This window comes from Molothrus aeneus, chromosome 10 (genome assembly GCF_037042795.1).
Source record: "Molothrus aeneus isolate 106 chromosome 10, BPBGC_Maene_1.0, whole genome shotgun sequence".
NCBI classification, from domain to species: Eukaryota; Metazoa; Chordata; class Aves; order Passeriformes; family Icteridae; genus Molothrus; species Molothrus aeneus.
The window spans coordinates 6,938,221-6,961,053 of NC_089655.1; the positions used below are offsets into that span (position 1 = coordinate 6,938,221).

At 44.0% G+C, this 22,833-nt stretch overlaps 1 protein-coding gene across 1 annotated transcript in view; it reads left to right on the plus strand.

Annotated features, from left to right (window-relative positions):
* Positions 1–22,833, plus strand: part of MYO7B (myosin VIIB) — a 45,610-nt gene that overhangs the window by 16,160 nt on the left and 6,617 nt on the right. Inside the window, exons 17-39 of the mRNA XM_066556580.1 lie at positions 124–222; positions 766–860; positions 1,957–2,041; positions 3,903–4,121; positions 4,730–4,804; positions 5,369–5,545; positions 6,260–6,469; positions 7,386–7,553; positions 7,818–7,898; positions 8,410–8,537; positions 9,080–9,206; positions 10,574–10,693; positions 11,581–11,754; positions 12,147–12,374; positions 13,321–13,488; positions 14,076–14,193; positions 14,286–14,412; positions 15,139–15,308; positions 16,005–16,186; positions 16,971–17,098; positions 17,627–17,784; positions 18,258–18,411; positions 20,298–20,453. Of these exons, the coding sequence (XP_066412677.1) occupies positions 124–222; positions 766–860; positions 1,957–2,041; positions 3,903–4,121; positions 4,730–4,804; positions 5,369–5,545; positions 6,260–6,469; positions 7,386–7,553; positions 7,818–7,898; positions 8,410–8,537; positions 9,080–9,206; positions 10,574–10,693; positions 11,581–11,754; positions 12,147–12,374; positions 13,321–13,488; positions 14,076–14,193; positions 14,286–14,412; positions 15,139–15,308; positions 16,005–16,186; positions 16,971–17,098; positions 17,627–17,784; positions 18,258–18,411; positions 20,298–20,453 (3,347 nt within the window). The remainder of the gene's footprint in view (positions 1–123; positions 223–765; positions 861–1,956; positions 2,042–3,902; positions 4,122–4,729; positions 4,805–5,368; positions 5,546–6,259; positions 6,470–7,385; positions 7,554–7,817; positions 7,899–8,409; positions 8,538–9,079; positions 9,207–10,573; positions 10,694–11,580; positions 11,755–12,146; positions 12,375–13,320; positions 13,489–14,075; positions 14,194–14,285; positions 14,413–15,138; positions 15,309–16,004; positions 16,187–16,970; positions 17,099–17,626; positions 17,785–18,257; positions 18,412–20,297; positions 20,454–22,833) is intronic.

Consider the following 22,833-nt stretch of genomic DNA (forward strand, 5'->3'; position numbering starts at 1 on the left):
AGGTGTGCAAGACCTCATCTGTTTCTGCTCTTCACCCTTTGGAATGCAGGGCAGTAGATCCTTGCATAGCAGTTGCTGTGTTTCACAGCCAAGCCCTAACATCATGATGCTTTTGCACATCAGCTGAAGAACGATACTCGACAGAGCTGCATCAGCATCTCCCAAGCAGTGCTGGGCAAGGATGAAAGCTGGCAAGTTGGAAGGACCAAGATTTTCCTTAAAGTAAGTAAAAAAGACAGTTTATTGTCTTTTCTCATGAAAAACTGGATGCTTCACAGTACAGCTTGGCCTGCTTGTGCAAGAGGAGCAACCAAGGAGGACTGGGTTGACTTACAAACTCTCTCTTGAATCTGAGGGTGGGTCTTTGTTCTTGAAAGCCAAATAATTCAGTGGAGAGGGTTTGATGTAGGAGAGGCTGGTTTTGTTCCTGTGCTACAGGGTTGCAGCTGAAACAGAACAGTGCAATGTGTTAAAGCATAAAAAAGAACAGGATACCAGTGCACTGTTGCTGAGGACCACCTTGCCTGTAGCATAACCCCAACTGAAAATAGTCTTGCTGCAGGCAGATTCTTGCTTGTTTATGGCTATAGCTAGACCAAGTCTGGTCGGGTGGTATGCACTCTTCCTCCTGCAGTCCCATAAATGCATTTTAGTCACATTATGCTACATCATGCTGATTTTGGGTCTCTTTCATACCATATGTCCCATTTCCAGAGGTTTTAGGTGAGTCTGCTAAGCTGGCATATCCACACTTTCTTTTAACAGGATCATCATGACACTCTATTGGAGCTGCAACTCCAAAATGTACTCACAGATAAGGTTCTTCTTATCCAGAAGGTGATGAGAGGATTGAAGGACAGGTCAGTGACCTTACAGAAGGGGATTCATGTTATTTTGAAGTAGCTAATCTTTGTGGTGCAGCTTAACACACTCTGTGCAGCATTTTTGAGTATGAAATGTATCAGGCTATACCTTCCACCAGCCCTAAATTACATGCTTATCATGTAATAAAGCACAGTGTATCTACACAGATGTTGGACAAAGATTTTGTTTTGGCTCAGTTTTGTTATTTTCATGATGTTTTTCAAAATGCAGGGCTGTGGCATGTATGTAAAGGAAGGTTTGAAAGGAGGACTTGCTCCTAATATTTTTAGTAAACAGTAGACATCTGGAAAGCAGGAAATCCCTATGGAATCTGTGTCCTTCTCAGAGCTACAAGAATTCTCTTATTTAGGTGCTTCTTGGATACAAGATGTTGACAAGAATCAGATGGAAACTAACTAGTCTTCCTCTTTGCCAAAGATGCCTAATCCTTGCATTGTGTCTGGTTTAGTTATCTTCAGAAGTGAAATTTAGTCACTGTCAAATAAATGTCTGTCCTCATTACACACTTTACATCATGATTTGTACTCATGGATCTTGTAACCCCTCAACCAGAACCATGATATAGGACTGAGTCTTGGCTTGGTTTAGAAATACTCTTGACCATAGTGAAGGAAGAACTAAAAAATATGACACAAATGCCCCAAAACTTCCCTCTTTTCTTTTCAGACTCTGCCTGCTATCCAACAGAGTATCCAAACTAAAAGCCTCAGCTTGCTTTTACTTTTAATCCACCAGAGCCTTTTTCAGGTGCAGTGTGACAGTTTGCACCATCTTGAGGTTCATCTTGCTCAGATGGGCTCCTTGTCCTGGCAGCAAAAGAGAGAGAAAGAGGTTACTAGATGGGGAAGTTAACAGTCTTGATGTGAGGGGTTTTCAGTTCTTACAGAGCTCTCTGACCACAGCAATTAATTTGGTCTGTAGTTGCTATGAGTATTTTTGCAGCAAACAAGGCTGACATCAGACTGTGGACATCCCCTAAAAGGGAAAAAAAGCCACCTTATTCTCTACTACTATCGTAAGAAGCAACAGAGATAACCTGTTGTTTGTCACCTCCCATGTCTGTCTGCTTAGGAAGCAGTTCCTGAACCAGAGGAGGTCTGCTGTAGCCATTCAGTCAGCCTGGAGAGGCTACTGCTGCCGGAAGGAGTTCAGAATGGTAAGGTGAAGGTGAATGAATCAATGAACTTACATTTGTGTGTGTGTTTATATATTGCACCCTGCCAGACAGAGTGGAGTATTAGGAATTAAGATATTCTCAACTGAAGGGAGAATAGATGACAGGGTGTAAAGGAGGGTATAAAGTCCAAGGAGGGCTCTGGGACCTCTCAGGGCTTGCTAAACCTGTGACATTTCTGCTTTTTGATGAAATAGGACCCAACTCACCTTCGGCAGGCCTAGATCCAGAGACCTGACATAAAAGTGGTCCCACACTTCTTATAATCAGAAACACAAGTCTAGCCTTTGTGCATCATCACCATGCTATGAGCTGCAGGAAAACTGGGAATTTGTAAAAAATTACCAGAAAAGTCATTAAATCAATCTCACATTATTAAGAATTTTGCCAGGGGAGATTCAGATTCAGATTAGATATTAGGAAAAAAATTTCACTGAAAGAGTGGTCAGGCTCTGGAATAAATTGCCCAGGGTGGTGGTGGAGTCACCATCTTGCGACGTGTTGAAGAGGCATCTGAATGGGGCACCTGTGGCTATGGTTTAGGGGTAGTTATGATGCTGCTGGATTGACAACTGGACTAGATAATTTTGAAGGTCTCTTCCAACTTTGATGATTATGTGTGATTCTCTGTGAAAAATATTGGCTGATCTTCTGTAGATGGTGGATTTTCTGGGTGAGGAAAACTGGGGCCGCTCACAGATTACATATTTGTGTGGCAGGGATTATTGTTATTATTATTATTATTAGTAGTAGTAATAGTGGTAGTAGTAGTAATAATAATAATAATAATAATAATAATAATAATAATAATAATAATAATAATAATAATAATAATAATATCCCATTTGAGATGGGAAGGAGGAGAAATTGCCAGTTTCAGTCAGAAACACTCTATATTCTGCATCAGTGATGCAATTCCTGTCTGATTGTTTCCATTCACCTGGCATCATTTTTGCTCTTTTCCTTCTCTTGACGTAATCCCAGGCTACCATTGTCAGTTTCTGGAGCCACTCCCTAGAACAAATCCCCCAAATAACTCTATATACTAGTTTTAAAGGCCTATTACTGGTAGAAAACAAAACATAATGGGTATTATTACATTAGCCACTTCCAGTGTCTTTATCCAGTTAGCAGAATTTGTTGTCTTCTACTCATCCCACCTTACATCCCTACCTGTCTCGATGGTTTGGAACCATAACTGTCGGAAGCCAAGACATCTCTCTGGCTGTCTTAGATGGCTCAAGCCCCTGCCAAGGGGCTCAGAGACCTTGGCACAAAGCCCAGGACACCTGTGACTTTGATTTTGACCCATAAAGCAAATTACCACCTTTATATGAAGAATTACAAATCAAGAGAGTTTAAGTAGAGTAATAGTTTGTCATGAGGTGAAAAATAGATTTTTTGTGATTTTAGAATAAGGGTTCAGAAAGCAAGATAGAAGAATCTAAGTGTGTCCAGTCTTTCTCCTTCTTCTTCTTGGCCTCCATCTTCTCCTGTGGTAGTAGCACTTTTAGATTAGTTTAAGGTAGAAACTCACTGTCTAACATAAGTGATAAGTATTTAGAAGTTATTATAAATAATGTACATGTAGTTTTTAGTATAAAAAGATAACACCACCCCAAGGTGGTCAGTATGCCTCAACCCGACCAGCCAGACAGACCTCAGCGAGTCAGAGAAAGAATGTTCTAGATAAGAAATTATAAACAACCTTGAGAACGAGAACAGAAGAATCCTGACTCCTTCTTCGACTGCTGGGCTGGAAAAAGAGACTTGTATGTATTTCTGTGTCACTCTGACCAGCAGAGATTCTGAGCCATGATGCCTTTTCTCTCTGCACCCCCAGGTGCTGCTGGGCTTCGGGCGGCTGCAGGCACTGTACCGCGGCCGGCAGCTGGCCCAGCGCTACGAGGCCACGCGCGCGCGGATCGTGGCCTTCCAGGCGCGGTGCCGCGGGTTCCTGCTGCGCCAGAGCCTGGCACAGCAGCACAGAGCTGCACGCGTCATACAGGCCTATGCAAGGGGCATGCTCACTCGCCAGACCTACCAGAGGATGAAGAGGGAGGTAATGCTCACAGATACCTGGTGAACACATTGTTTCTATGAAATTCCACTGGAGATTTTATCACCAGCAAGTGTCGGCTTAAGGTAGCATTGGGTGTGGATATTCATTTTGGGGTATTGTAATTTGAACTCTTGCCAAGTACAAAAGCAGAGTGTTCAGCAGACTGATCTTGTTTACATTTGCTTTATGTGATCATTATCATGGATCAAAACTTCTCTGATACAGCTGCAGTGGCTGTGACAGAAGGGAGAAAATATAAGATCGGTGTTATCAGCCCGTCCTGCAAGGGGAGATCAATTTCTACAGCAGGGTGGCACTCAAGGAACAATTCAGAAGGGAATCCCAATGCAGTATGTCTTGGTAGGTCCTACCCTTGGCAGTCCATAGCACTGGAGAGGCCTCTCCCTGATTTCCTTTCTGTACTAATGCTGTACAAACAAGACTAAGCCAGTTTGCAGATTTCTGCCTACGGGCCGTTCCCTAAAATGTCACATCTTGAACTAAGCCTCTGTTGGGACAAAGTCCTGCTGTGGACAGTCAGTTAAAGGCAGAAGGGAGTTGGCTTAGCAGTTGTACAAACAGTCACAGAATAGTCCTGTTGTCCACAGAACAAGCTGGAAGCCAGGAATATCCAAGTCCTGGGACCATTGAAAGGAAGGGAAGAAGCTATGAGATTACGAAAGGTAGGTACGCTGGTGGAGGAAACTGGCCAGCATTACCCAGCTCACACCTGTGGACTTGCTCAAACCTCTGAGCACTGCTATATTTAAAGAAAGATAAGACGTAACCCTATTTGTAAAAATTGTTTGAAAATATAACAAGGCAAACACATACACGTTTCTCATTGCAACATAAGGTGACATTTTAGCCAAATATGCCCAATGCTATTACAAGTCTTCTGACACAAAACATTTTAAAATTTTAAATATTGTGGGGTTTTCTGTTAGAAATTCTGTGCTTTTCCTGTATTATCTCTTGTTGATTAAGTTCTTGTATAATTGCACATCATTATCAATAGGCCAACAGTCCATAAAGACAGCCGTAGGAGCAGGGCCCTGCTGCTCATGGGCCAGGTCTTTGTGACACAAGCAACATTTGACTTCCTGTTTCAACACTGCACTGGCAGAGCTGGACCTCACAGTCACACACCTTTGTAAAAGTGTTTCATCTTCATACCCCTTCACTCTAGCAGAATGATGTTCATTCATGATGTTCATGTTCAAGTCATGCCTATTTCTGTGTTAAAGGACCACCAGACAACTCAGGAGAGAGGGGAGGCAGAAGCAAGACAAGGGAGGAACGTGCTTGGCAATAAACCAACAAATCATGATGTTATCAGCGACCAAGAAATGGTGGACAAAATTTTTGGGTTTTTACCTTCTATGATTGGAGGCCAAGAAGGACAGGCTCCTCTGGGTTTTGAGGTACTGAGCTGCAGACTGGTAATCTGCATTATCCCTTGTGTAAGCCCATTGATTGCTGGAATTCCATCAGTGGTCAGTTCTGTTTAGTGAACTTCTGTACAGTGAAAGAATCCCCCAAATTATTCATCCAGTCACTAAAGCATCTCTTGCAGAGGTGAGTTCCCAAAGGTTTTTGGTCACATGCAGTTTAAGGACCTATATGGCTTCAAACTTTGCATTTGTTTCTTTGGCCCAGCCCAACAGTACCACCCTCTGCATTTTGGCACCAATCTTACGCTCTGCTGACAGTGCTCTCAGTGATTTTCTGCCTGAAACAAGCTGAAAGTTCATGACCCAAGTTATACCATATTCTTAAAGGCAAAATCTGTGATATACTTGTCCTGATAGCTGTGAAGGTTAGAATTTTGTAGGAAGAGGTGGGCAGAATAGAATGGTATGGCTAAGTACTGGATGTGAACAGTAACACCTGGATTCTCCATGAGCAATATTCTTGCTGAGGACCAAGACAGGAAGACCATATGGAATGGATGCATCTCAGAAGGACAAGCTCTGAGTCCAAATGATCTGTTGGTAGCAACTGTAAATGGCTTTGGGGTTAGCTGGAAAGGCAAATTCTGGAAGACCTATGGCCAAGGGGAAAAAAAGGCAAAACTAAACATAAGCATATCAGAGTTCAGTAAAAGAAAATATGCTTCTTCCTCATGTTCTGCACAGGACTTGGAAACAAAGCCTAACAAGCTGGAGGAAGTGGACCTGGACATGGTTCCCATGAGTGTGGAGCTAGAAGAGGAAGCACATGGTTTGGAAGAGTACACCTTCCCCAAGTTTGCAGCTACTTATTTCCAGGGGTCTTCCACACATACTCACGTCCGGAGACAGCTGCGGCACCCGCTGCTCTACCATGATGACAAGGACAATGTCCTGGTATCTTGCTCCTTGTTGTTCATGTTGAACCTGCCCTCTCCACAGCCCTGGCTTCACAGCTCCCATCATCCCTGGGTCCTGGCTCTGGCACAGCCCTGGGAACCAGAGCCTCCAGAGCCAAGGAGATAGTCCTGAGCCATGGTATTCAAAGCAGCAGTTCCCATCAGCATTTTTGGGCAATTTGCTGGCAGACACGTCACACAAACACCTGCCCAATGCAGGATCTCTGGTCAACTTTGTTCTTACCCAAAGAGGGAACTCAGGTGTGTTTTGACTTCTCCAGACACTCTTTGGGGACAAAAATCGACTGGAGAGAAGAAGCATGAGAGCTTACCCATGTCTCTCCTCTTGCTAGGGTTGCTGGTCTGTGAGATAGGACAGAAGGAGAAGGGCCAGGCCTCCAATATCCCACTGAACCAGAGGGGGATTGAGGAGGGTGTTTTCCTTAATTCTAAATAGCCTGGCAGAATGGAGGACCCCATGCATCAAGAACTTTGCTATTACTTGGCTTTATAGTTCTGGGCATGGAGGGTCCTGGCAGACTCTACTCCACTGCTTATCTGTCCAGGTCAGCAAATGCAGAGTGCAGTTCAGCCAAGGCTTCTCCACCTCCCTCCAGCCACAATACATCTCCAGGTGTCAGTAAAGGGAATGGTGAGGGCTCAGCAATCACAGAGGAAATCTGACCTTTCCACCAGAGCTGTACCCTCTTCCTTTAGCAGGAAAGTTTTGTGTGTCTTGCTGTCTTGTTGTTTGGTATGAAACTAAACTCTTCATGTAGGTAGCCAGAGGAAATGGGAATTTTAACAATTTGGACTGAGTAAAGGAAGAAAATGCTCTTAATCTAAACAGGCAGAAATGGCATGGAGCCATTGGTCCTGTTGGCACTGTCTGACTGTGCTTTTTGCTATTATAGGCTTCTCTAGCTGTGTGGGTGATCATCCTGAGGTTCATGGGGGACCTGCCAGAGCCAGCAATGTTTGCCAAGAGTGCCACCACCAAGAGCAGCTCCGTGATGACACAGATATATGACACACTTGGCAGGAAAAACCAGGTCCAGTTGAAGAATGACAGCCCAAATATGGTGAGACAAGCAGACTTTGTCTGTGTTTTCATTTGCTTTCCTTGGTTTCTGTGCTGTTCTACCAAGAGTGAGAAAAGCAAAGGAACTCCTTCATGCTGCTGCACTTGAAATGCCACAAGTGCAGAAGTCCTGGCAGGACACTCAGCTCTTTCTGGCAGGAGAAGAAAAAACAAAAACATCTTCACTTGAGCATCTTTCTGTCCTTAATGAATCATTCTTGCTGTGCATTAATCTGATTTCCTATAATGGTAATGTGTATTGCAGAGAGAAGGCAGAAGGGATAATAAGATTTCTAAGGGGATTTCATCCCTGAAACTGAAACGGTCATCCAAGCTGACAGGGAAGGTAAGAGGTGGAAATAAATTGCTTCCCTTTCTTCTTGCCTGAAACCCTGTCTTCACCTTCTGATAGATGTTATGTGAGCAACCTCCCAGCTGAGAACTTGTTCCCCTGCCAAGCCAGGGCAGCCCTTTGTGGGATACATGGTGCAGTGTTCTTTGGACATGATCCCCATGTTGTCTGTTCTCCGGCAGAGAACACCAGGAGAAATTTACTACTGAGAATTGCTAGCATTACAGAACAGCTTGCCCAGAGGCCTGAGCAGACTGAGAACCATGTGCTTAGGGCTGTACAGGAGAGTACAAAAAAGTTCTCCTAGCCAGAGATAGTGCTGTAACAGCACATTTAATAAGTTACCTTTAGAGGGAAGGGGGTAATATGGCCTGGCTCTCCTGCACTGAGCAGGAAGAGTTTTAGCCAGTAAGATAGAGAAGGAATGTCTCTCATTTATGGGGGAGCTGCCTGCTAAGAGGGGAGATTTCCAGAGCACTCTGGGGTTCTACTCTGTTTCTTTCAGGTGACAGAGCAGCTACGAAGTGGAGAAGAGGCTTTCCAAGAGGACATCTCGATCTCTCAGAGACCTATGTCCAACCTAGAAAAAGTACACTTCATTATTGGCAATGCAATTCTGCGTCCTGCCATCAGGTAGGAAATTTGTACCCTCTTCCTAGGGCCAGGTGCCCATTGCATCAAGGAAATCCAGCATCCTTTTTCCACAGTCCTGGAGAATGACTTTATAGATATAAAATTAAGCAGGGTGTCCCCCATCCTTATCCCCAAATCCACCTACAAGCAGACAGACAAGAGCCATGAGCTACAACCCACATGCTGTAGAGAGCTCAGAGCAAGTTACACATCAAGGTTCTTATACAGCAATGCCATTTCACAGCTGGATGACCCACCAGTTGTTTTTCCTGCACAGCCTCCTGCTTCTCACAGAAGTTAATTCAGCATGGGAATTGCACTTGAGTCAGAAGGGATAGCAAAAGGTCCTAAGCATGCCTGGAGCCTTTTCCATATCAAAGCTATTTCCTGAGGTGCATTACAGGTGCTATCTTAGCTGTTGTGGTTGAACCTAGCTCAGATCTACCTCATCATGCTGCAATTCTGCCAAGCTTGCAGTCGAAACGTAGCCAAAGACAGTTCAGACAGTGAATTATCTGTTGCTCTCACATGTTTCGTTACAGAGATGAGATTTACTGCCAGATTTGCAAACAACTCACAGAAAACAGCAACAGGAGCAGCTATGCTCGTGGCTGGATCCTTCTGTCACTTTGCCTTGGCTGCTTTCCTCCTTCAGACACGTTTGTGAAGGTACACTGTTAACCCTTCCTACAGCAGCTCACACACCTCAGCTCAGCTGGTGTCTTGTGTATTTTGATGTTTTGATGCTGACAGCCACATAAAATGTTTGACTTCCAGAGCAGCTGGTGCTGCGGTTTCAGCAGAAGCTTTCTCATCTCATATGCTTATCCAGGAATTTAAATAAATTATTGCTGCATTCATATTTTATCTTTTTCATTACACATCATACAATTTGGATTCTGTGGTTCATCACAGCTCTCATTTTAGATCTATAATCTGCAAGGGATCTGGCAAATTTTAACCTCTCAAATTCTGCCTTTCCAGCCAAAGACAACCAAAAGATGTCTCTAGTTACAACCCTTGTGATCAAATACATTCAGGAGGCCAGTATAAAATCACACCCCAAAGTTTTATCAGTCCTTACCCTATATTTCTAGGCCCTAAAAAGTCCAACAGATACTTGGACTTTTTAATTATTTATTAATTTCCAAGTTTAGATGTATGATAAATCCACTTCACCACAGGATAAAAACTCAACCTGTGGCTCCAACTTGACATCAGGCTTCCTCCTAGATCTGAGAGGCAAAGAGGATCCATGGATGAGCATGAAACTTCAGCCTTGCTTTACTACAGTTCAAATAATCAATCTAATCATAAATGCTGTTAAATGGGCCCTACTTGGAACAAACCAGTCACAAGCCATAGGCATATTTTGACACCAGTCTTCATCCAAAGACTTGGAAGCATGCAGAATTCATGAAAGACATGACCATACCCTACCTCTAGGAATATTTTTAGTCACTAAAATAACCAGGTGAATGAGGCATGCTTGCACTAAGTACAGATACGTAAATACAAGTCCGTGTCATCCAAGAGCCATACAGACTCCAAAAGGTCAGGTTGTTCCATTCATCTCTTCAAATGTCCCATCTTAATCATGGACTTCAGTTGATATTGCCAGAGAACTTGGTAGAACTAAAAGTATCAATCATCATTAGAGCTAATCTGCCACTAGCCCTCTTCCCAGCTCTTCCATTTGTACAGCATGTCATAAAACTTCAGGCTCTTGGGTTGAAAACACTAACTCTTGCTCTAACCTAACCATAAGAACAGAGTCTCCACTACTCATGTAGTTAAACATGGTGGATAGACTGACACAAATCTTCTCTCCCTTTGGACTGAAAGTTCTGAAGAATGATTGAAAACTGTCTCAAGCCTCCTTTTTAAACACATTAATTCCAACCCTAATCTTTAATATTTTCTGGTGAACTGAAAGCTAATGGATCACTCTAATCTAGTGTATCAGCTGCAGAAGGTTTTTAATGTTTTCTGAGGATTAATGTTTCCTAACTCCTTCTCCTGCTCTGTGAATGCAGTACCTGTTGAATTTCATCCACCACGGGCCTACGGGCTACGCTCCGTACTGTGCTGAGCGTCTGAGACGCACCTACAGCAATGGGGCCCGGACTGAACCTCCCAGCTGGCTGGAACTTCAGGTAGCAACTCCCTTTTGGCTTAATTATATTGATCTGGAATATTTTGTACTGTTTTTTCTAAATATACTGCTTACTTTGCAGTTATACTACATTCACTAACCTGTAATAGCAGGCGTTCCTAAATCAAATAATGGAAATCAATTGCACAAGGGGATTGAAGACCAGCCACCTTGGTCTGGGGCAGGTTCTTGGATACACCTCTTCTGGCTATTCAGTTACCCTAAATGCAGAAAAGTACGTAAGCAGCAGCAGATGATTTGCAGGGAGGTACCTCCATCCACTCAGGAACCACAGGCCAGAAACAATCTCCTGAGGAAAGCTTTTACTATCACTTTTGGAAAGAACTGAGCAAAGCTTATGCTTTTAAAATGAAAGGAAGAAGGGAGTATGATGGTGCTATATTGTCCTCCACTTCCTTTAAATGTCACCCTAGCAATTAAAAATCTGTCCCCCATCCCCTTTCAAATAAAGACCTTAGTTCAATTCCTCCCTAAATCTCAGGGACCCTCTTGCTTAACACACATCTTCCTGGGCAATGTGCTTGCTGCAGGCCATCTCTCCACTGATGTATGTACTGCTGTTCACAGAAGTCATCAGGACAAATGTGGCTCATGAAAAGTCTATCAGTTGGCACTGTTATGTGATTATCAGCTCTACTGAGCTGTGAGGAGGAGAAAACTTGAGTCCAGTGGGCTCCAGGGATGTAATTTATATTTACAAGTCACCATGCTTTGAAGAAACTATGTGGGTGTTGGTGATTCACTTAAAGACTGTTGATCAGGTTGTACAGGGTGTGTAGCTCTTAGATCTAAAAGCTTATTTCATTCTTCAGAAGAAAGTAAGTTTTGTCCATATTTTTTTTTCTCTCATTTAACTCTGAATTACAGGCAACAAAGCAGAAGAAACCCATTATGTTTAATGTCACCTTGATGAATGGCCAAAGCATCACTGTCCCTGCAGACTCTGCTTCCACTGCCAAAGAGATCTGTCAGTTCATAGCAGATAAAATCAAACTGAAGGATATCTTTGGGTTTTCACTCTACATTGCTGTGTTTGATAAGGTAAAGTGTAGAAAAATAGAATGAAAGCTCCCTTCTCTTTCTGTGGAGTTGCTGCTGCCCCCCAGCCTCACTGAGGATTCCTGAGTTCTGGAACACCCTCAACCCAGTCCTGCACTGAAACCAAATCAGCTCTGAATCCCAGCTGGATCTCAAGACCTGATAATCCTATTCTGCCTTTCTATTGGCTCATCACTCAGCAATTCTTGCTGCAGCCCTGTAAGGTTTCCTTTGCCACATAGCTGACCAGTAAAAATATATCCACTTATCCCATACAACTTGCATACTCATCTGCTTACCTTTTTGGAGTTTTCCTTGCACTCAGGAGACCAGGAGCTTTGTGTGGATTGTCCTTCAGGCAGGCTGGCAGTAAATGCAGTGTCCCTGTGTGGCAGGTGTGGTCGCTGGGCGGGGGCCGGGAGCACGTGCTGGACGCCATCTCGCAGTGCGAGCAGCTGGTGAAGGAGCGCGGCACCCACGAGCGCCACGCGCCCTGGCGCCTCTACTTCCGCAAGGAGATCTTCACCCCCTGGCACAGCTCCCGCCAGGATCCCGTCAGCACCGACCTCATCTACCACCAGGTCATCCGGGGCGTTCGCTTTGGAGAGTACCGCTGTGACAAGGTGGGGCTCCTGATTCAGCCTCCTAAAGAGACAAAACTGGATTAGTGCTTCCCACGTTACAAAGCAGGAATATGAATTGAGTTTGTAGTGTGTTAGGAAAATTAATCCACAAACACCCGAGGGTTGTGTCCAAAAAGGAGACAGAGGAGTCCTGTTACTTTATTCTAATAAAGGGAGAGGCCATGGGGCATTCCCCTGGGATCTCTCAGATTTTTGGAGGACGCAGCCTCCTTTTTATCCCAATTTCCTGGCCACATTTCCCTCTCTCTTTCCCCACTGGCTGAGGTACTTGAGAGGTACAGACTTCCCAATATGCCCGATACCAAAGACTTCCCTCCAATATATAACCCTCCTTTTCAATTTTTAATTCTTATGGAATTTAGGGGTTTTTCTTCCCCATTGTTTTTTTCATCTTTCAATGTCTAATTTCATTTATCAGCAACCTAAAGTTTATTTGTAAAAGCAAATATATTTTTCCATTCATCAATCAGTGGAATCCTTCCCATTGTTTCTTTTATCTCCCAGTGCTAGTTTTATCTACCAGCAGACCCACAGCTTGTTTGTAAAGACAAATCCACTATTCCTCTCAAGGGATGTGAACGACCCTTCCCTTCTTAACGCACAATCCCTGTCCAGGTGATTGTGCCAGCTGTCACACTGACAGTTTTAATTAATACTTTCTCCTTCCATGCAGCTGCCAGTTCAGTGGGAGCTTGAAGGCATGTCCAAAGGGCCAAATTGGGTTGTACTTTAAAATATCTTTGCTAATAATCTTTCTGATGTTATGATTGTGTGAAGTTTATCCCTCCTCATGCTGGAAGACTGTTAAGAGTTATCCAGACAAAAATTGAGAAAACCCAATTCCTAAATGGTTCAAAGTTTGAAAGACGCTATCTAGCCTTTCTGACATCCTTCTAGGCCTCTTTTAATGGATTAATTGTTTCAGGAGGAAGATTTGGTGGAGATAGGTGCAAAATATTGTTATATCCAATTTGGAGATACCATCCACAATGAACTTGTGCAGAAGGTGCTTCATGACTGTATTCCAGTAAAACAGCTGAAGTCCAAACCCCTGGAAAAGTGGGTGAGCCTTGTAACCTATGCACATGCTAAGGTAAGAGGTTTGTCAGGCACTGCTGGGTACCCACTCTTGAGCACCAGCTTCTGCTTCTTTCACCATTTTTATTTATTAGTAGTCTGCAGGGGAAGAAGGAGAACGAGCTCAGTTTGGAGATCCCAAATAGCTCATTAGGTCTGGGGGAGCAGAAAGCCTTTCTGCTCACACTTCCATATGAAGAGCAAGGGGGAAGAATGAAAAAGTACATTTAAATCTCTGAATAGAGTAGCTTTAAGGCTCTATTTTCCATCTGAAAACCAAGTCAGGATGGGCATGGCATGAAGTATTGGCTTTTGATCTGGAAATGGATTACCTGAATTATTTCCATGGCATCCAAGGTGCATTAGACTTTGAATAGGTCGGTGGGGATTTGAGGGAAATTTGGAATCCAGATGCCTGTGGGCACTGTTAGCTGCATGTGGGTCCCTGGAGACCATTCCTGATTTACTTTCTCCAAGTTCCCTTGACACTAGTAACAGCAGAGGATTGTTGGGATCTCTGGGATCAGGCTTGTTCTTTATTGTCTGCAGATCATGCAAACCAGATTTTACTGAGAAAACCTTGGGTGTGTTTTTTTCCTGCAGGCCCCATACACACAGGACCATCTCTCCTCTCAGACTGTGAAGGAGCAACTTGTAGATTTTGCTCGCTTTCAGTGGCCTTTGCTTTTTTCCAGATTCTTTGAAGTCACTAAGTTTTCAGGTAATATCTGGAGCCTGGGAGTAGAGGATAGATATAAGATCAATAGGAGAAGACTTGCATAGCATTGATAAGGATTTTTTCTGTCTTTTCAGGGCCCAGCTTGCCTAAGAACCACTTCATTATTGCTATAAATTGGAAAGGCATCTGCTTCTTGGATGAGTCAGAAAAGCGGCTCCTTGAGCTGACCTTCCCAGAGATAACTGGCATCCACACCAACAGGTGAGGGCCCCAGAAAGACAAGATCTGAAGATGGCATCTCTTCCATACTCAGAAAGGGTGTACCTTCTCTGCCACCTCCTTAGGTGATTTGATCTGTGCCTGGAAAGGTGGTTTAGCCTAGGTCCAAGAAACAGAAAGGGAAAACTGAGCAGCCTGTAAAGGAAATACTGAAAAGACTGGATCCTTCCAGCTGGTGTCAAGTGATCCTATTCAGTCAGAAAGGTGTAAGGAAGCAAAGGCAGGCATTGAGACAAGAATGGCCCAAATAAATGACACAGTTAAGCCATTGTCTGTTGTGCATGCTTGGAGTTGACATCTTTCTCAGGTGTCATGCACCAGAAGAGGATCACTGAGAAAAGCTGTTAACTACTGCCTGCTCATGGCACACATCCTTGCATCAGGTTACTTGGAGAAAAGGGTCTTACAAACACAAAAAGCCCCCTGTGAGGACTGCCAGAGATTTAATTAGCTGTTGAGTTACTGAAAAGAAGGGTGTTCTTGTGTCTGTATGGAAGCACTTTTGTACAAAACATGGTGGAGTCCAGAACAAAGCTGAACCACTTCAGTCCTTCACACTTGCCAGGTCATGGGAAGGCAAATTAGGAACTACCAATATTCACTGTAAGGGAGTTATATGCAAGGAGATGTGGGTGCCTTGGCTGTGTTTACAGATGGGTCTGTAAGTTTTTCAGATGCTCTGGTAACAAATTGTTCAATAATACCTAGGGCAGTGAAGTCATTTGGACAGAGCTGCACTCTCATCACGCTTCGTGCCGAGGAGTTTGTTCTGACATCTGTAAACAGCGTTGTCATTGCTGAACTAGTGGTGATGTTCCTGGAAGGACTGAAGAAAAGATCACAATTTGCTGTGGCAATGCATGAGAAAAAATCCCAGGGTGAGTCTCATAACTCTTCTACAGGGTGTGGAGAAATCATGCAAGAATCCACAGCACTTGCAGCACTTGTTTGAAGGTGCTCAAAGAGGAGAGGGGAACTTCATCAAGAGTCCCTTTGCTCCTGGGGGGATGCATCAGCACAGCAATGCCAAGCATAATGCAATGGGATTCAGTACCCTTGCACACAAATAACCTTTCCTTCCTCCTCCTCCTTCTTTATGTATTTTATTTAGATAGTATAGTGTCCAGGAACTCAGTTTGGTTATAGTAGGAAGTTGGATCTGGGCTCTCTGGAAATACTTTGCAGAAGAATTTCACAGAAGCAGTAAACTGGAATTTCCTGTGGAATAGAGGTGGCTCAAGCAGACATGCATGTTTAAAATGTAAACATGAACTTCAGCTACTTACAACTACTGAGTTCCTTTCCATGCTTTGCTGCCAGTCTGGACACAAAGTCAGCATTCATGTGAATCAAACTGAGTTGTGCCATTGCCCTCATTGGATCAAAGTCAGGGTGTCAGAGGAAACAGAAGTGATTTCTCTGGTGTTACTGGAAAATTAGCCATATTTACACAAATCACTTTCTACTGCTAACTGTTTTCAGGCCTTCAAAATACAATTTTCTTGTCTTTCACATTGCTTTACATTTTCTCAGACTGTCAAGCCTGAACAGTACCCCCTTATTCTGTTTTCCAGATGATCCTGGCATCCTGTCCTTCAAGAAGGGAGACTTACTAATCTTCACCGAAGACAAAAGGCTGGATGCAGACTCTGGCTGGATCTGTGCCCAGAATGAAAGGACAGGCAAAACAGGGAATGTATTTTTGGAAGACATCTACATCATTCCTTCCCTCACAAAACCCTCTAGTCAAGTGCTGGTAAGGAAAGCTAAGCACTCCATGTGAAAAGACTGGAAGATAAAAATGTTAATATGGCTGAATTTATAACTGGAAGATAATTGTCTCTCCAAAGTCAGACAAGTTCTATACCTCCCATTGAAAGAAAGCATTTAATTCTGTCCTGTCTCAAAACAAAACTAAGCCTAGCCCAGACTCTAAGGAGAAGACTGCAGCTGCACAAAGGCAATGGCTTTAAAAACCCCCAAAAACCACTCTATCACCATGGGAGATTTCAGTGCCTGGAACTGGTAGCAATTAAGGAGTATGAGTGTGCAGCTGAATTTTCCTGCATTCACTCTGGGCTTGAGTGGTAATCACATAATGCCTCAAGAGAACCTCTAAGTGCATCAGGTTACTTAAAGAGAATACAGTCTTTGAGGGAGCCAAGGTTTCTCATTAGTACCACTGCTAATAATTTCGTCTTCAGTTATGAGGATTCAGTATATTGGACTCTGTGCTAACAGATAAAAAGCAGAAAAACTGGTGGGAAAACACACTAGAGAGAAGCAGGTGCATTGTAAACATGTGCTGTGCTTTGGATAATCACATACATTTCAATGTCCACTACTGTTACCTCTGTGTAAATTGGTTCTTTGAGTCAGCTGTTCCCAGGTCATTCTTGAGTCTCTGGAGATGCTGCTTTTGAGACAGGAGATCTCAGGCAGCACACAGGGCTGCCTGCACAGATATGCTGAGTAACCCCTGACAGTGCATGCAGAGACCTGTCTCCATGTGACATCTCTGTGTGGCTGTGTTATTGCAGAGTTTACTGATGATGTCTCCAGACCAGAGGAGGACAGCTTCACAGAACTCCTTCATGGAGGAACCTGATGAAGAGGACATCAAGGTGAAGCCTTACACCCTGGAGGAGTTCTCCTACGAACACTTCAGGTGAAGCTCTCTGTGTAGAGTATGCCCTAGAAAAGGTCTTGTTGATCAGTAATCCTTAAACCTATTATGCAATGGCATCTCCCACTTCTGATTGTTTCTTCTTTTTGTTCCCTGTAATTGTGACTTTGGATACAGAGATTCTGGCCCATGGCTATTGTATCTTAAGTCTGCAGAAATGCAAAGGGAGGACTGACTGGGCTGACTTCTTCCAGCAGGCTCTATTCTTACTTCTCACCCTTTCTTCAGCACTTACCAGCTAGTGAGGATATACAACATCTCAGAGAGAAAAGAAAGTAAGGGGAAAATTAGTTTTCTAAAAACCCACCTGTTTTTTGCAAGCCTCCTACCTTCTGGATATACAGGAAACTACATTTCCCAGCTCTTCTTGATCTACAGAATCACAGGAGATCTGAGATCACTGTCTTGTGAAAGAACAGGTCTAGAGATATGACTTTATGATAATGACCTCCTTTGTTCAAAGCATACTGATCCAGTAATTTTGTATTGCTTGTGCTTGTCTTTGTTCAGGACTCCTGAGAAAGAATCCATCAGCAAAGCTGTTCTCCAGAAATCCCGTGGGCACAGTCAACTGTGGGCACATTCCAAGGAGCCTCTGAAACAGCCATTGCTGAAGAGAGCATGCACAGACCCTGACCTTCGAGATTTGGCCTGTCAGGCCTTCATTGATATCCTTTCTCTCCTCTCTTTGGGATCTGAGAACACTAAAGGGGAAGGAAGAGTTAGCCAGGTCCACTAAATTACCTCTATTGAGATGCCTCAGCCACCTTACAGGGGATACATTCACATAAAGATGGAGTGGATCAAATCTGTTTCCCTTGTCTATAGGGAAATGTTCCAATTTCCTCCCAGTACTCCACAGCTACTGATGGCTCACTAAACTAATAACCTGGTTTCAGGAGTGAGAGAGATTTACTGCATATGCCCAGAGAATGCAGCTATTAGCACAGTACAAATCACAGCCAAGGAGCTGCTGCTGCAAAGGAAAAGGGGGTAAGGGACAGACAGGGAACATGCTCCATACCTTCCTCCCAGCATTAGCCACTTAGACATCAACCAAGTCACTAACATGTTAGGATCCAGATGAAACTTCCCATTTGCCTTCCAAAATTTCTGCTTTTCTCCTTAACAGCACATTCACCCATCATGAAATTCATGGGAGACTACCCCTCAAAACAGGCACACTCCTCTGTGGAAGTCACTGACCAGATATTTGTGCCAGCTATCCAGGAGGAGGTCCTGAGGGATGAGATTTACTGTCAGATTATGAAACAACTGACTGAGAACAGAAACAGGTATTTACCTGGGTGCAAACACCCTGCTCCTGCAGAGCCAGGCCTCAAGTGCAGGGGGCATCAGGAACGTTTGCTGCATTTGTGATGCAGTGGGGGCAGGGGAAGGATAAACAAATGTTGGAGTAACAGGTTCCCCTCTCCCTTTGGCCAGGCAGTGCTTACCTCTGTGGAGTGCTCAGGACCACTCCCTGGCAGGGAGAGGCCAGAGAACACCATCAATCTTCTCCCCTGAGCTGCTGCTTTGCTCCCATCAGCATTCCATGCCCATCTCTTTGTGCTGTGAGGCAGGCAAGGTGTCACTGAGGCTCTCCTGCTCCCAAAACAGTCTGTAGGGGAAACATGGCACTGCATAGTCCTTGCATCCCTTCACTGACTGCCCTGGCAACTCTCCACCTAAATTTCCCAACAGCAGCATTCCCCTCCCACAAAAACATAGTTTACACTGGATTTTTACCACCAGTGAATAAACACTTTTGAGTAGTTATATTAATTAGGTTACAAAACTGCCTTGCAGAACAGATTGGTTACAGAGGCACCTGCCCACATAAAAGTCTCTGAAATGGGCTGGTGTTTTCTTCCCCATTCACAAAATGATAATTTGATCTACTTCCAGGAAAAAATGAATTGTAAAAAGCAGCTTAAAATAGTATTAATTATTAACAAAATTGTTTGTCCATTTCTGGATGCATTCTGTTTGTTTATTTATTTTCTTTCTTCTGTTCCTCAATTATTACATGTAGTGGAACTTTGATCATGTGTGCCAGTGTTGAATGGCAAATTCCCTTGCAGGCAGTGAATCTTACAGGCTATTTAATGCATAGTCTGTAACCATGGTGCCAGTGCCATGCCTGATGTGTTCCACCAATGTGAGCGGGATCACTGATGTGGAAAAAACAACTCTTGAAAGGTGGCTATTTGCATATACTTTCATTAGAACAGCCAGAGCAACAAATCTTTCATCCTTCCCAGGCTGCTGTGTTGTGGACCATGTCCTGCTCTCACACAGACACAAACACCACTCTATAGAGTATAAATGGGATTAAAATAGTCTGTCTTCATCTACAAAATTAGAACAGCAAGTGAGAATAAAGAAGCCAGAACCTCTTTATTCAGAAATGTCTCATGCCCTTTCAGAGCCAGACATGCTGACTTTCCCAACCAAAACCACTTCACACCAGTAAGCATTTCAGAGCAATCTCTGCACACAGCTGAAGTGTGTTCTGTTCCTGGCTTTGAGGCAGAATGACTGACCACCTCAGGGCTGCACAGCCCTTCTTAATGGTGAGGGCAAGGTGCCAGAAGAGCTTCAACTGGCAGATTTCACAGATGCACAGGCTGGAATAACTGGATTTCCACCTGAAAAATAGTACCAGCTTGATCTGGAACATTTAAGAACTGCATCTACCTCACTACATGATGCTATCAACATGTTCATTTTTCAGAACAGGAGTACCTGTAAGGGGAAGCCAGTGCATGCAGAGTGTTCATGCTCTGAGCAAAGCTGGCCAGTGCAGAGGGCAGGTGAATACATCCACTGAGAAACCAGGATCTGAATACATATGAGCTTGAACATGAAATCAACAGTGGCTTTCTAAGAGGATGGCACCAGGGTCACTGCTGCTTTCTTCTAAACCGGAATTTATATTTATCCATAAGTTTTGCATCTGTCATGAGTATTTCTCGTGCAGGACTTGGCATTATCTTCACATGCAGGCTGTGGTTGCTGTACAGCAAATGAATGCCAGAACCTGGGTGAAGGCTCTGTTGATTTGCAGCTCTGCACAATGGGACCACGATTGGCGTGCATTTCTCTTCCCTGTAGCTGGTGTGTGGTCAAACAGAGAATTCTATGTGGCTGTAGCAGAACTGTTGGTTTGTGTTCCCAGGTACAGCGAGACCAAGGGCTGGCAGCTCCTCTGGCTCTGCACTGGCCTCTTCCCACCCAGCAAGTCACTGCTCAAACACGCCCAGAAATTCATAGAGACACGCCAGAAAGAAACACTGGCCCTGGGGTGCCGTCGGAGGATTCAGACAGTAATGAGGTAAATAATCTGGCATACAACCAGCTCAAAGTGCTCAAATAGCAAAATCAGGTCCCAAAAAACACACAGACTAAAACAGTACAACTGTTGCTTTCCTTTTCCTCTTTACATCTTGGGTTTTTAAGTGATCATTATTTTTAACTTTCTTTATGGACTTTGAACCATTGAAGAGAGGTCTATGTCACAGTTTCACTTTTTTCTTTCAGAGTTAGTAGCATTTTGAAAAGTTAACCACCACATATAATCACTTGCCTCCCAGAGCTGGATATTTCAAACATCCTAAAGGCAGGCAGCTTGGAATGATGTCACTGATACTAGCCTGACCTTACTTTTGGTGAGGCAGCATGTCCTTGTTGAAAGGATCAGTACAATCAATTCCTATTTAAAAAACCCCAAATGAACAAAGCCCTGACTCTTACCTGGCTGCTCACAGCAAGGCACCTCTCCATGTACTTAGGCTGAAGCAACAAGACCCCCAAACCCCAGTGTTTCCTGAGCTTCTGAATGAGTTGTCATTCTAAGGGACATTACAAAACCAGAGAGAGAAGAAGGGCTAACAGGATTTCAGGAAGGATCAACTCAACTGCAGGGGAAAGGTTTCCCTAGATTCCTCCAAGCACTGGAATAACCCCAGCTTGCCCCTCTGAGAACAAAGCTTTGGCACCAAGGTTGACTGCAGCTTTCTCCCTTTTGATGGTGCTGTGATTTACCACTTGCCTGCCACAGACCTCATCAGTAAAGAATCTGCCCAAAGATTTCTCCTTCCAGCTCCTGCATCTTCCCCTTTCCCTCAGGCTGGGCCACATGTTTGTCTGTGAGCCCCACAGGTCAGGCTCTAGGGGAACACTAACACAGTGTATATCCCCCTTGCAGTGGATGGGGTTTGGCACTGCTGGGGAAATGTCACCACACATTGGACTCGCTTTTGAAGTGTCTGAAAAATGCATGGCAAGGAATGCTATTCATTGTTTATTTCTATGGAGAAGACTTAAAAATTCCTGCTGCCCTATATCATGTGCTATTCATGCTCTAAGCCCTGTTGAGCTGTACAGAGCTTCTTTAGAGACAGCAAAGAGGGAGGGGAAAGCAGAATGGGCTGCTTGAAGGAGGATTTTATTTGCTAAACTGCCCCAGATCTGGAGCCTGGAGGATGGGAAGTGGAACAAAGACAGATCTTATCTTCTAAGAGCAGTTCTTTTCCTAAGATTAAACTTGCATCTGCTTAGGATAGGATAGAATAGAACAGAATAAACTATTTCAGTTGGAAGGGACCTTCAATGATCATCTAGTCCAACTTCTCCCTGTAAGTAACCTGGTCTCTTTGGAAAGGGTAGAGCAGGCAGCTCAAAGGATTGACCTAAGTACACACAGGGGAACCCAACTGAGCCCTGGGGAACACACCTTTCCTGCCATAAACCACTTTACAGCTTCACCCCCAGAATCCTGGCCAGGGAACCACCCTGATGGGTGTTAAACAGATCTCACCTTGGCAGTGAATTCCTAGCTGAGGCTGCAAGGAGAGGTGGGTAGCCCTGTGCCTCTGAAGCCAAACTGCTGCAATGCCCTGAGCTCCCAGGGCCTCCCTCTGATGCCAGGTCAGGAACAGGTGACTGAGTAGGACAGCTCCACACTTAGTAAGTGCCTGCACAGTACAAAGCACATGCTGTTCAGCTTGGTCACAGTCAAATCTTCCTTCTCCAAATGGAAATGCTTCTTCATTGGATGGAAAATAATTAGTTTTCAAATGCACACAATTAAAGCTTGGATCCAGACCAACCTCCTCCTAAAAGACCAACCCTGTGTGAGAGGCCCATAAGCAATGGTGTTCAAAATACCTGAGCAGCTTGCTCTGTGCCACTGAGGACAGGAACTTACCAGCCCCAGGAGGTAATTTGCCAGATTTGTTCTCACTTTAACTCACTTTAACATTTAACTTGACATCTTTAATGTCAAGATTTTGGCATGACTGAGACTCCAGGGCCAGTTCTGTTGCTGTAAAAGGCAGCTCTGCTCTGAGGTGTAATTTCAAAGAACTGGGCTTGTACAGCTTAAGCACCTCCCAAGTCAGTGATTGCACTCCAGCTCTTATATCAGATGGTTTCAAGCAGCCCTCCAGACCTTTTTGGTACTTGGGCTCCAAGTCATTTTGTATCCAAACACATATCTTTTTACTGATGCAGGAATTTAATAAAATGTATTTCTCCTTGTAGCTGTTATATAAGCAAAAATGATGCTGAATCCACAGAAGAGGCCATGATGCTGGTTTGGAAGGTGTCTTATTCATGCAACCTCCTTGCAGAGCAGAACAGACTTTCACTTTACGTGCTAATAAGACCCTCAGTTTCTTGCTGTTAATACACTGAATTTGCACTGGGGTGGA